At 40.7% G+C, this 15,027-nt stretch overlaps 1 protein-coding gene across 1 annotated transcript in view; it reads left to right on the top strand.

Moving 5' to 3' along the window:
- Positions 1–7,809, top strand: part of VAT1L (vesicle amine transport 1 like) — a 50,832-nt gene extending 43,023 nt beyond the window's left edge. The window contains exons 8-9 of the mRNA XM_081016408.1: positions 467–550; positions 3,313–7,809. Of these exons, the coding sequence (XP_080872534.1) occupies positions 467–550; positions 3,313–3,414 (186 nt within the window). The 3' untranslated portion in view covers positions 3,415–7,809. The remainder of the gene's footprint in view (positions 1–466; positions 551–3,312) is intronic.
- Positions 7,810–15,027: the final 7,218 nt, after the last annotated feature.

Below are 15,027 nucleotides of genomic sequence, written 5' to 3'. Positions count from 1 at the left end.
TATCTTAAATCTATCTTAAATCATACTTTCCACCAGTTTCCCCAGAACATACATTAAGCTAACCAGTCTGTAATTTCCCAGATCCCTACTGGATCTCTTTTTTAAAAAATAGTTTTATGGCCCTCAGCAATAGAGACTTATATTAGGAAGGAGTTGTGTATTTTCATCATAAGATTAGCAATTGCACATTTGAGGATTGCAGTCTTAATATTCAATATTCTCTTCTAACACTTGGTTGAATGGGTTCATTTTTATTATCACTAATGTACTGCACACCTTTCTCATCCGATTTTTGGTACTTCAACATATTCTCATTGGGCTAAAGATTCGAGTTCATTTGTATTTGCATCATGAAATATGCTTGCATTCAAAGGTGAACTGTTTTTTGTTTGTTTGTTTGTTTGTTTGTTTGTTTGTTTATGTGCATCACAAAGGGGGTGTAACTTGGGCATTTGTTACCTTCTAGGTGAAAGAAGCAATGCAAAGAATCCATGACAGAGGCAACATAGGGAAATTAATTTTGGATGTGGAGAAAACACCAACTCCATTGGTAAGTGAAAATAAGTTTTAGGCAGTGGTGACTAATTTCTTTTTTGGACAGATGGTCACATTCACTATTGTTGAACCCTCTGGGGGGCACATTGCAGCAGTGGGTGTTGCCCAAAATGGGCATGGCTCCCTATTTGTGGAATGCTCTCTTGACCAATTCTGTGCCTGGTTCCATGAGGTTTTGTCATCTCTTAACAATGCATTTAGAGGGTTGGACAGCATCCATTTCTCCACCCATTTCTGGGAGGGGGGTTCTTATAAAATAAAAAAAGTCCTTTGAATTGTTCCAAATGGAAGGCAAATTAGAGCTTGCATAAGTTTCTTTCTGGCTTTGGGGTGTATTGGGAGAATGGGAAGTGTTGGATCAGTTCCTTTCCCTACACTGTTGCCCCTACATGTCCCCTTTTCAGTTTTACTGGCATCAGCACTCTGACAATCAGCAGGACAAGGGCCATAGAAGTTTCTGCTGCTACAGGGAAGTGTCATCCAAAATCTGATCTCCTTCTCCAAGGCCAGAATTCTTTCTCTGCCTTTGGCATGGAAGATCTCATGATCCATATAGCCCTGGGACATCCTCCCAGGGAGCATAGAATTGCAAAGTTACACTGGATTAACAAGAAAGGAACAGTCATTTGCAAACAGCCTTCACTTTAATTAATCACATTCATGAAATCTACACATTTTTACATCAACACAGACCACGTGAGACTACTGTGTATATGAAGGGCATTTATTAGCAAACTTTACATGTATTTTCCTAAGGGACTGTATTTTACTTTTCTAATTTCATCAATGCCCTGCTCATTTTTTCTTGGTTGCTATATAGGACATATTTCATTGTGGTCAAAGAGTGATGGAGGATTCTACACATAATTCATTCACTGGTTCCATTTCTTTTTATGGCCTAAGAACTAAATTTCTGAACAGTTTGCTTTCCATAACAAAAGTCTGAACTCTTGCTTTTTAATAATGTGGACACAATGCGTAATTCATTTATGGAACTTATTGCTGCAAGGTGTAGTGATGGCCACTGACTTTGGTGGCTTTTAAAAAAGGATTAGGCAAATTAATGTAGGAAAATAGATCCATAAATAAGTTGTAGGGTGCCTCTAAACTGTCAGTATTTTGTGGGAGTTATGCAAATGTATGCCAGAACATCCAGTCTGTGCATCTGAAATGGATTAAAGTGCTCTGTTTCCCTAGCACAACAAATCTACTTGTTAAAAGCATCCGACTTGTTGCAGTTTGGAAAGTGATGTAGAGAATACATTGAAAAGCTTGCAATGGATGAATGACTAACATCCTGCAAAAAAAATAAATAATGAATGCTCAGTAAAGACTGGATATAATTAACTCTCACATCAGTTTTGCACCAGAAAATCAGGATGAATGCTCATTAAAAGTTGGTCATCTGAAGTTGCCCCAAGCCATAATGGAAGTTATCTCCACTCTTAGAGACAGTATGCCATTGAGTACCAGTTGCTGAAGGCAAAACAGCATGGGAAGGCTGTTGCTTTCAAGCTCCACTGGTGATTAAGTGATAACACATGTCCTCAAACCCTTGGTGAGTTAGGGACTTCCCCTGCATGCGAAGTCAGGCTCTGGTGGATTGAGCAGATGAGAACAATAGTGGGTCCAATTGTCAAGAAGGCAGTTTCTGCACATCATTTAGCCTAATAAAATTATTGACATAATATGGATTTGGAGCTGTATTCAAATTTTAATTTTACTCAGAGCAAAACAATTGAAATTCATGGACATGACTAGGGATGGGACTTGTTGCTTTTCTTAACTCAGCTTGCATTTGCAGTTTTTATCACAGTTGCTCAGTCCATGATGACACTGATCTCCTTACTGCAGTACACTGGTACCTCGGTTTAAGAACAGCCCTATTTATGAACTATTCGATTTACAAACTCCACAAAACCGGAAGTAGTGTCCCAGTTTGTGAACTTTACCTCAGTCTAAGAATGGAAGCCGAACGGTGGAAGAGCACCGGCGGTGGGAGACCTCATTAGGGAAAGCACACCTTGGTTTAAGAATGGTTTCATTTAAAAAAGGAATTCCGGAACGGATTAAGTTCGTAAACCGAGGTACCACTGTATGGGCTTGTTGTGCAGCCTTAAATGTCAACAGTGAACTGATGTCAATCTTTATCATTCTAGCCAAAAGAAATGTGAGCTGCAAATGCAAATCACCTGCCCCCAGGGCACATAAGAATGACTTCTGTCCTTTGGGCCACCTCCCAGTGTGATCCTTTCTTCACCTCACAGTGGGATCGTGTATTTGAATACAATACCATTGAACTCGGTGAAACTTACTTTTGAGTAAACATGCATAAGATACGCTTTTGACTCTGATCCCTTGAGGCAAAAGCTTGGGGTAAAAGGTTCATTCTGGATAATCAGTATCACAGGACATTTGCAAGATCTCTGTTTGTGAACGTGCGTTCTTTTTTCTTTAATGGCTTTGAGATCACTTTTTGTGAACTTCACCCCTTAGGCATAACTAACTTTGGTCCATCAATTTTAATAACTCTACTGTGAGTAGAACTAACATTGTATGTGTGCAACCTTTAATTTTTAAAAAATGTTGCCTTATGGGCCAACTCTGCTATCCTTGGCATTTTTTCTTGGCGCATTGCATAGAATCATAGGATCATAGAGTTGGAAGGGACCAGCCCCCTGCCAAGCAGGAATCTCAACTAAAACATCCATGACAGGTGGCCATCCAACCTCTTGGTTTCCTTTGTTTTGTTCATAGATGGCCAATGACAGTACAGAAACCAGTGAAGCTGGCGAAGAGGAAGAAGACCACGAGGGGGACAATGAGAATAAAGAACGTATGCCATTCATCCAGCAATAGCTATGAGTGGAGGGAATGAAAGCGGGAAGAATTGATAGAGCAAAAGAAGGGAAGGTGACTGGGAGGTCCATTTTGTGCACCAGTGAACAAATGCTCTAGTACAGTGTGTGTTGTTCTTTTTTTGTCTGCAGTCAGCTGAGCTATAAGCTGTTGATCATTGATGTTTTGAAACTCAAGTGCCATTCCCACCCAGTCCAGTATTATAACATTCCATCACATGCCACCCAGTTTGCCTGTTGAGTTCCTGTCTGAAGCCTTATTAGCATCCACAGTAAACTGAAATGTGAACCTCTTCTCTTGTGGTTTCAAAAAGGCAAGTTTTCAAGCCAGTTTTAGAAGGGTGATTTCTGGTTGGCTTCTTCTTAAACCTCACCTATTCCTTTAGCTAGTGAAATGATTATAAAAACATTTATAATCATTTATTTCAGTGGGTGAGCTCACCCACCCACCTGCCTAAGGATAATTCTGTGGTGGACAAAACGGGTATGTGTACTCCTTTCAGCACTGCATATTAGGCATTATGAGAGAAGGCTGAGTAGGCTTGATTCCTGTCATTCTTTTTTAAAGAGAGAGAGAGCGCTTTGTGAATTGGGCCTCCATGCAAATAGGCCCACATATTAGACTCGTACAACAGCTTATGTTGTTCAAGGTGGGAGAAAGCACCCACATTCTGCGCTCCAAATTTCAACCTTTAACCAAATGATGGAGATCCTGAGCATCTATACAAAGAGGCAAGACTGCCTTCAACACATATGTCAATTAGAATTTTCCCCAAGGATTTATTGATGCCCCCAGCTGTGCGAGGAGCTTTTAGAGGAGAGTGAGAACTTTTCTTTTGAAGCACAAATGCAGGCTGCTGACAGGACAGTTCACTATCCATTCCATCCCCTGACGATACTTCTGAACCAACAAGTCCTTCTTAAACTCTTAAGACAATAAAATACCTCATTTGTTCTTTATTGTTTGGTGGATAGAGAAATAGACTAGGTGACAGCAACAGCACTGATTGGTATAACTACATGTACATTAGTGGACAGAACCCATTAATTAATTAGAAAAAAAGTATTCAGTCCTGGTCCCAACAAATATGTTTACTGTTGGCCCATCTAAGTTTATTGCCTTATAAAGAAAAACATACATGACAGTCCCCCCCCCCCAAGTTCTAAAAAGTTCCTTTGCCACAAAGAACTACAGAATTCCCTGATCATTCAAAAGTGCACTCTTAATATTTTTAAAGGTTGGTCAATGATAGCTATCTCTGTACATCACATTGGGATAAAGGTTTATTAATCCTTCATGCAAGCACCAAAACAGAGCTGACCTAATTTGAGTAATTCTTCTCTCAGTTTGAAGCACTTCACCACACACTGATCTAACTGAGAACCATGTCAGGCCCCAGGAGAGAGGTCTCTTAGACCCCAGTGCCTGTCCTTCCACACTGACACAGCTCACTCACACCCATGTAATTCTAGTATTGTACATCACACTAATTAAAGAAAACATCTCACCTAAATGTGTAGCCGAACTGTTAAACTTAACATCATTTTTCCAAGACAGCAAAGAAAAATCAGTTGCTAACCTTTTTCCTCAAAGTGACAAGGATGGATTTGGATTAACACAGTATGTCATTTTAATGATTCTCATTCTGGTATTTTTCTAATTTTCTCGCATTGCGTTCTGTGTATAACTGTCTCCTTCGTTCACATGAAAATTGGATTTGGGTGGTAAATCATTATATATTGAGCCTACTAGCATTTAGCCTGACTCTAAATCAACAAAGCTACAGATATGAACAAAATTGTATAAGGATGAGAAATGCTTTAAAAGGGCCTGGCGGGGGGGGGGGGGGAGGTTGGAAGTATAATTGTCTAAGTGTTAGAAGAAATAATCAGATTTGTATGAGCAATTTAGCATAATTCCAGCATATCTCTTTATCCTATTCCTCATATAAAGTAAAAGTGCCATATTGGGCTGCACTTTGCAGCTGGTGTGCAAGCAAAATGAAGCCATTTGGAATGTCATAGCCACTGGGACTGCAGCTGAGGTATTTAAAAGAAGCAGCCATTCATTTTTAATTAAAAAGTAAGGTAGAGCTAGAACGGGTGGGTGTGAGATAGAACAACATTTAACTTACAGAGCAATCCTATGCACATTTACTCAGATGTAGGTCCCACTGTATTCCATGGAGCAGTATTTCAATCAAATAATTCCTCATACGTGACAATTCACACAATAAACCATAGTTATGAATGACCAGGTGTTTCATATACATTTGGGTCATTCTTTGGGTTAGCCAGGAAAACGAAAAGAGTGGGCAGATACATCTCTCTAAATACTTTATTTGGGAGAGGGCAGGCCTGCTTAAGGCTTAAGGGTACTTGTCTCTGTTGAAATGAGCTGAGCCAGGATGTGGTTCATTTCTTTTACAGATGAACCAAAGAGAAAACAACAAAAGCCAGGAGCATGAAAAAAAACTCATTTTTTTTTTTTAAAAAAATACCGAAGTAAATGCAAGTTGACATTTAAAGTTGATTTCCCATGGCAAACTGATCTTCTCAACACTGCAAAACGGGTCTAGGTTATGGCTCGACCCATCCTGACACAATCACCATCTGAAACGATTTTTCAGCAGGCAGAGTTATAATGTATACCAGCATTGGAGCATTCACAAGATGAGCTCCAGTATTCACTCCAGTACAGTCGTACCTTGGTTTTCGAACAGCTTAGTTCCCGAATGTTTTGGCTCACAAACGATGCAAACCCGGAAGTGACTGTTCTGGTTTCTGAACTATTTTTGGAAGCCAAACGTCCGATGGGGCTTCCGCAGCTTCCGATTGGCTGCAGGAGCTTTGGTTTTTGAATGTTTTTGAAGTCAAACGGACTTCCGGAACAGATTCTGTTCAACTTCCAAGGTACAACTGTATTGTTGATTTAATCAGAATTGACTGTGTTACTCAACCCATGCATGTTTTCTCACAAGACAGTCCCATGTCCAGTGGGATTACTCCCAGATACGTTTGCATAGCATAGTAACTTTAACACTGCAGATGCAAATCTAAGACGACTTACTGCCGCCTACTTTTTGCTGCAAAATTTTCTCTTCATTTTGAACTAGGTGTGGCAAATATAACTCACAAGAACTCACACCTAAGTTATAATCAAGCATTTATCCTGAGCATGCACAAAGTATAAAGGGGGCTGCTCACTGGTCCTACTCTGTCTACTCCTGACCTTTATGTGTTTAACATAAAGGTCTAAGGTGTGTTGTTTTTTAAAGTGCATTTAGAAACCCTGAGCCCTGCTCTCCACATCCTTTTTGGCATCACATGTTTAAGGCTGAACAACATTTGTTCTTGGTGTGATTCTCCTCAGAGTATTTCCATCAGACAAGAATGAAGATTAAACATTTTTCCTGAGTGTAAAGTGAAGACACTAAGAGCCTAATCAGCACCAGATCAGGATTGTTGCTTTGCTTTAGAGATGCATTGATAGGATCCAACTTGTAGGGGTCAATGGGTAGTACAGTATTCCTAAGTATCTACTTTTGTTGATGAGGGTTGTGGATTCATGCCAAATTCAAAATGGACCAATTGCATCATAGGAATTTACAAATGCTGGCTGCTTCCAGGAGCAAATTGTGCAGCAAGATACACATACACATGTGCAATGTGTTCCATTAATGAGTCACACATATAGTTCAATCTCATTCTCAGTTCTGTAGTGTTATGCCTTTTTGTATCATCAGGAAGCAAGATGTGGGTGGAACTCTTTTGTTTGCTTTGAGATCTGATTGTGGGAATCACTCCAGGAAGCCTTCCATCCCTGGGAAATATTATTTTGGAACATTGCACTGAAAGAACATTTTGCTGTCAAGTTTAATCAGAGCTGTCCAGTTCATGCAAATTTACTATAACTAGGTTGAAACTGAAATCCCACCTTTATTGACCTCCACTTAATTTGCACCATTTTCACTAGAGTCAGGATTTGATCCTGATACTTAAGATTTAAGTACACTAACAGGTGCAAACCACATGAGACATTCATTCATGTCTCTCTCTCTCTCTCTCTCTCTCTCTCTCTCTCTCTCTCATTCCTGGCTTGAAATTCTCAGAAAATTGCATTCTCCTACCATGCCAACATTGCATTGTTGCTCACTTGGAAAATGAGCCCCATACACATTCCCATCTGTTAGAGAGATGACTGGGAGCACAAGGCCATTTCAAACTGTATGTTCCTTGTCTGGATATGATGGCACTACAACAGTGCACATAATCACCCAATGCCCAATCTCAATTGTCCAATCAAACGCTTAGAAAGAGATTTAGAGAGATGGCCCATTTCAAATACATTGGGGGAGCATATAGCTGTGTGTTTGCTCCTCACAGATTTTTTTTTTTTTAAAAACCATTGTATTTTGAAAGTAAGGTAGAGTCTAGCCTTCAAATGATATGCTAGTGTTCCTTGCAAGAGAGTATCCACATATGTAACTACTCCACATGCATTTTGAAGTGACACAAGCCTGCAAAGACTATGTCACCTTTTGTTCTTCACATCTAATCACAAATTTAGCGCTGGCTTTCATGGGATTACTCTGAGAGACATGGCCCTATTTCTTTAAGTACAAATAGTTGAATCACCTCTCTTCCGGGTAGTAGAAGAGACTGCAGAAAGGGAGTTAGCATTTCCTCAGTGTTTTACTGGTACAGGGGAAACGGAATCATTACTGAACTCCAAACTGTATCACTGTCAGCGGGGCGCTTTCAATTTCTCTCTAATTAATTGGTTATTTTCTCCCAGTGAAAGCAAATTATTTCTCAATTTCGATAATGGAACTGTGAAGGCCTCTCTTTACCATCAGCCTGAAGGAAGAGAACCGGAACACTTGTTTTAATTGTTATTTGTTGCTTTAGAGCTTTTGTTATATTGTGCCTACCAAGCAAATGATGTTTACATGAAAATATGAATAAAATATTAAGCATAGCATAAACTTTGGCTGGTGTTGTTTAATAGAGAGCACTGCTCCTGACCAGATGGGCCCATAGCTCAGTGGCAGAGTAGGCACTTTGAATGCAGATGTTCCCGAGTTCTGTCCCAATAATCTCTGCTTAGAAGGACCTAAGATAGCAAAGGTAAGAAAGACCGCTAGCCTGAGACTTTGAAGAGCTAATACTACTCCCCTGTATAAACCAAGGAGAACCCTGGGAGGAAGGGATAAAGAATGTCCAGCATTTGCTTCCATTCCAGCTGGGCTGGTTTGGTTTTGAATGCTTGGTTATTCTTGCAATACAAGATTTCTACTTGCAGGGAACTTTTAACATGAAAGAGCATTCAAAAACACGACTCCTTACCTACAGTCTGTAGTGGAACAGGGAAACTGTGGCCCTCCAGAGATTGTTGGACTACACCTGCTCTGCTCAAGGACAGTTCTTTCTGACTTGGAGGCAATAGGTCTGCTTTCAGGTGAAGTTTTACAAGTTTTATTAGCTACACAGCACACACTTAGACATAAGGTGCACATATGTAATTACTAAGGCAAACTACTAGCATTGAAGGACTGTCATAGCATAACCCTTCCTGTGCCCATGACTACACCATGTGCTTGGCTACCATTGAAGAACAGGTAAAAAATGTAGAGCTTGCTTGCCAACAGAAGTGAGTTGAGATGCTCCTAGCACATCTAACCCATATTTTCTCAGCTGCACAAAATGATACAGAATCCAATTTAACTGTTTTTCTGTCTCGTACATTGAAACCAAAGGAAACCAAACCATTTGAAAATAAAACTTTACATTTGATCATCAAAACCTTTTCTTTTCCTTTCCAAATAGGTACAAGTTTTATAGTTAGGATTTAATTAGTTTTTCAAAATCACGGTTAGCAAGCAGAGCTATAATTATAATATGAATGGGAACAGGCTCAGGCATGTAGGCAAAATATGAAACAAGAGTCAAAGAAAAAGCAACAACAATCATTTGTGCCATATTGGGAACTTTAGGAATTCTTTCTCCATCTCTGTAACTTGGACAAGATTTATTTTATCTTCTTTGCATTTTTGTTTGTAATTCCTTTCTTTTACAAGATACTATAGCCTTAGGCATATGTTGCATGGGTGCAGGGCAATGCTGTCTTCACTCAAAAGTGGGGTCATGCTATTAGCCCAAGGCTGGGAAACCTCACATCTAGGCTTATCTGTCTAGCCCTTGAAAGGCATACTTTCTCCCTAAGCTGCACCCCCTCTTCTGAAGCCACATCACCTTTTTGGCCCTGTTTACTGCCTGCTTGAAGTGCTTTTTCCTGACTTGATCTGTGTTCTATCAAGAAAAGAGGTCTTTTTTGCATTCAGACAAGGCAAAGAGCAGCACTGTATCAAGTCTGTTCCTTGATAAATGGGTTTAATCTGTAGGCCAGTTGGAAAAAAAAACAGGAAACAAAGAGAAAAGCAAAAGCAAAAGATAGACAGCTTGTGTTCCTTCAGTCACCAGGAATCCCCTGGAAGAGCAATGGTAGGACTCCTCCAATGGCCGATAAGTAGCACCTTATACAGTCATGGTCTATGCTGACGTTCATCAAGGTGAGTTTCCAATCCCTTTTATATCTTGGCAACAAACATTCTCATAGACCTTATGACTAAACACCACTGCTCCTTTAACAGATGGATAACCTTGAAGCATTGCCAAGAGCTGTCCATGACTAAGAGCTGCCCACAACCTTTATTAGAAGGTGTTCAAACCCAAGATAATGAATATTGCTACCTAATTAATGGGCTCCAGACCCAGATAGAAGCACTGGGCAGAAGAGGAGCAATTGTTAGGATAGTTGGGCTGGGAGACATCCATTTGCATGTGTAAGGAGTTAGCTAAGAAGAGTTATGCTGCCATAGGGAAAATGGGAGACGTTTTCAGGAGGATGGGGGTAGGCCTATTCCCACCCCATATGGCTGGGTGCCATGTCACCCTAATGCGGGGCTAATCTGTGTGTGAGTTTAGGCTGATGCAGGAATCTGGAAGAAGGATAAGGAGGCTTGGATTGCTCTGTGTGCGAAATCCAAAGCTATGGCATTGGAGACCCCCTCAAAGCCTCATGAGAAAGCAATAACTCTTAGAGTGTTAATGCTGTGAGCCCTTCCATAGACTGTATACATGTGCAAATAAAACCACATATACTAAACATGCCACAGCCTCCACTAACCATTCCAAGGAAACCAAACCCTAGGTAAGCACTGGCATCCCTAGAATCTCTTACTGCTCTGAAATTGGGGTTCATGCAACAGTACACATTTTTGCAAAGCAATTTCCCCATATACAATACAGTGGTACCTTGGGTTACAGACACTTCAGGTTACAGACTCCGCTAACCCAGAAATAGTACCTCGGATTAAGAACTTTGCTTCAGGATGAGAACAGAAATCATGCTCCAGCGGCATGGCAGCAGCAGCAGGAGGCCCCATTAGTGGTGGTGCTTCAGGTTAAGAACAGTTTCAGGTTAAGAACGGACCTCCGGAACGAATTAAGTTCTTAACCTGAGGTACCACTGTACATTAGAATGTTATTTTCAGTACTATATGCATTTTTATACACAATTTACCTTACTATATGCATTTTTGTACACATTGCTTTACTGGAGAACGGCAATGTAAAATTCAGAAAAGTGTAGATTTTGAATGATAGCTGTGGTTCGGTTCTTATATTGTTTTAGGAAGTATGAATTAGGTGAGTTCACCTTTAAATGTGAACTGAATTTTATTTATCCCCCATGCTCACTCAGATGTATTGTTGCCTGGCCAATTATTCCCCACCCCTAGATAGCCGTGGGTCTCAGTTCATTCCTGCACCAGAGACACTCAGATTGATAGTAATGACACTGCATTAGAGGGCTCATTAAACAGGCTGAAGTCAGATCTAGGAAGTGAAGGAGAAGCATCTAATCAGGAAATTTGCCAGCAGACGCATACAATGATCAATGCAAAAAGCAGACCTTTTTTTGTCCTCTCCCTTCAAAGATAATGTTATTCAATCCATAAGGCAGACTCCGGATAACACACTCCATTTCATCTTTTGCCCACGTAAAACACATCAAAATCAAAGGCTTCTCCCAGTGCTCTGAGGAATATGGACTTTATTCATCAGTAGGATGATAATGCTTGCAGCATCTCTAGCCATTGATTCAATATATAGACATGTGCACTTTCTCTGTCTCTGTGATAAATTGGGCTTTCTGTTCCTTTTTTTCAAAAAATAGGAAGCCATAGATATGACAAGGTTGATTAAAGTATCTTTTGCCCCCCCTTTTGTTTACCTTAGGGATGGTTCTCCTGGGTTTGTCAGCCAGGGATGATGATAAAGGGTAGCAAGGGGTTAGTGGACATACGCCCCCAAATCTTCCTGCTATCACATTCACTCTCCCAGCTTACAGTCACAATATACTAGGGGTCTATAGAGCATGGATTTAAATTGTGTTCCCCTAATAATGGTCCACAGCCTTTTCACTTCTTCAAACTAGTGGGTTTTATCCAGGTAAGCCCTACTCAAAAGAACCATAAGAATGAGCCAGTTCTTAGTAAAATTAATGCTTGATACAATCTATGGTTTCTGGAGCCACCCAATTATCACTACCCACCTGATAAGATGTTAACTACAGATATTCCCTTTTCATCTAGCCTTCTATGATTTTTACCCCAGTTGGATTCTATCCTAGGGCTGGATTAATTTTATTTCTGTGCTGTTGTTAAACTGTTAAACTGTTTTTATAATTGTTGTTTTTATTTATGCAATTGTTTCAGCTGTTTATACATATATAACTTTTTTACATAGATTGTAAATTGCTTTGAGATGCTTCTTGGGAAGGAAAACATGACACAATCGTTCAGTGACCCATTCACTAAAACAGGCCTCTTTGCTCTTCGTCATTTTCAAATGCCCATCACAGCATCCTTGACTAAATATTTTCTGACAAGATTGCTGCTTAGTACAGAAACGAGAGGGGGGAGAGGCTGTCCCCCCCCAACCCAGACTGGAGGCAGACAATTCTTTTTCCACGAGGAATCTAAGATGGCATAAAATGGTACCCTCAATCTTAGTGTACATACTCATTTCTGCTCCCAGGCTCAGGGATCAAATAGCTTTTCCATGTTTCGGCAATGCCATAAACCTTGTATAACCCGCTGACCAGAAATGGACACATGATGAAGGTGCAAAGCCATTGTGACTAGTAGCCATTGATGGCCCTGTCTTCCATGAATCTGATGAATCCTCTTTTAAAGCCATCCGGGTTGGTGGCCATGACTGCCTCTTGTGGGAGGGAGTGCCATAGCTTAACTACATGCTTCAGGAAGAAGTACTTTATTTTATCTGTCTTGAATCTTCCAACATTCAGCTGCACTGCAAGCCCATGAGTTCCAGAGCTATGAGCATCTGTCTGGGCACCGTGGGAAGCAGGTTACTGGGCTAGTTGGAGCTTTGGTCTGATCCAGCAGGGCTCTGCTTATGCACTTTTGTTCTTAATTGCAGTGGACAGGAAACTACTTTAACTGCCTCAGCACAAGCCTCAGGTTCCAGTTCATCAGCAAAAGGAAGCAGAGGCGATGCAAAAGACAAAGAGCGATGAGAGGCGTGGGCAGTGCGTCATTGTCTTCTTAAGTAGGCAGTCTCTGGGTTTTCAGACGTCTGTTTACAGACTGTTGTTATTTTTAAGCGGGATTCAGCCACAAATTCAGGTTGCACAATTAAAGTAGAATCAGTCCCCTAGTGAAACAGTGAAACCTGCTTCCAGAAACCTCCAGTAAGGAAAAGTGATATGCATCAGTGGAATGTATGGTAACAACTGCTTGATGTGCCATTGTATAACCTCCCCACAAACAAATGGTTAATTATCAGCCAATGCCATATAACTAGGGGTGGGGCAGGAGAAATTCAAATATGTTCACATTTAAAGGAGAACCTACCTACCTAATTTGCACTTCTCAGAACAATATATGAACCAAAACACAGTTTTCCTTCAAAAGTCACACTTCTCTGAATTTTGCAATGCAGTTCTCCCTTCAAGTAATGCATATACTAGGGTAAATGTGTATGTTAGGCAAGATTTCATACTAAAATGTGTATATTAGGAGAAGCTCACATTACAGTGCTAATTAATTTCCACGAGGACTGCCTTTTTTAAAGTGCACACTGATGTGGAGACGTGGAGAACTTGAGGTAATATAAGAAACTCAAGAAAACCAGAATATACAGATTTGCTCATCCCTACAGTATAAACTTCCCTCAACTGTAGGCAAGCAAATGAGGATCTGGACATGTCATACATGGGAGGGAGAGGTTGGGAAGGAGGCAGGGAAGGATGCAATCAAGGAACACTTTTTTATATATAAAGTGTGAGTTTAAGGGAAAGAGAGAGGTGGGTAAGCCTCATTTCTTGTCCCACTCATCCTTTTTTCTGAGCACTTCCCTGTGCTAACAGCCTTCACTCTTTTCCATTTCCAGGAGATCACGCTTGGCTGCGCTCAATCAACCCCACACCTCCTACAGCCCTCTGAGAAACAGTTCTGCCTGTGCTAGGAAATGCATTACTTTCCATACCAGTCTCAAGGCCACATCCTTGCCAAATACAAACAGCATGTGGATTTCCAGGTTTTTGCTCCCCAAATTTCTTACCCATGGTGGATTAATTATATTCCTTTTATTTCACTTCTCACTCTCTCCACCTGCCATTAGAACAGGAAAAGTCAGGTTGGGGCTAGAGCTGCATATTGCTTTTCAACAAGACACACCAGCCATATAGTTTTGGGCAGCAGTTTTCTAGGAAACTGAAATTGTCACTGAGAGATTGGTCCAGGATAGAGGCTGCAGCGGGTAGGTGGGTTAAGGGACTTTGGGATGAAAGTATCTTACTGTATGGGACTGCTGGCCAAAACCAACAGCTAACAGAACTGTGTGCTGTTTCACCAGATCAGGATGTCCTCTGTGTAATAAAATAGTGGCTCTGCCCACCTATGATGTTCATTGGTTCCCCTTGACCTGGAAGAACTACAGATGATTCCCTGAAAACCGGAACATTGCCTGGGCAGTCTCAGTGTCTGACTCCTGGTGCTTAACACCACAGCTGTCTATGATCCTGGCACTGAAGGGCAGTGTTATTTACAGGGCAATCAGTTGCATTATCACCAAAAAGAAAGAATGCATCACCAATGAAGAGGATAGAGGTTTCATGAAATTTGCGTATGTATATGTCTAAAAGCATATTTAGAAATAATTGCTATAATTCAAATAGAAATTTATTTGTTTATTTAACCTCACTTTTATGAAAAAAATACAGTAAGCAGCACTGTCGATTTTCAGGAAGCCTTGTTTGGCTCTGAGTATTGTACACCATCTACCAGCATGAGTTTGACTAAAGTGCGGGAGGCAGTGGAAGACAGAAGTGCCTGGCATGCTCTGGTCCATGGGGTCACGAGGAGTCAGACACGACAAAACGACTAAACAACAACATTGTACACCATGCAAAAATCACAACCTATAATAAACAGGAAAAATCTAAGGCGATACAGAGAGAGAGAGAGAGAGAGAGAGAGAGAGAGAGAGAGAGAAATACTGGCTGGTTAAAAGAGATTTCAAATTT

Source organism: Podarcis pityusensis, assembly GCF_964106645.2.
Source record: "Podarcis pityusensis genome assembly, chromosome: 8".
In the NCBI taxonomy this organism is placed as follows: Eukaryota; Metazoa; Chordata; class Lepidosauria; order Squamata; family Lacertidae; genus Podarcis; species Podarcis pityusensis.
The sequence above is the reverse complement of the archived record's forward strand: the minus strand, read 5'-3'. Positions and strand labels throughout refer to the sequence as shown.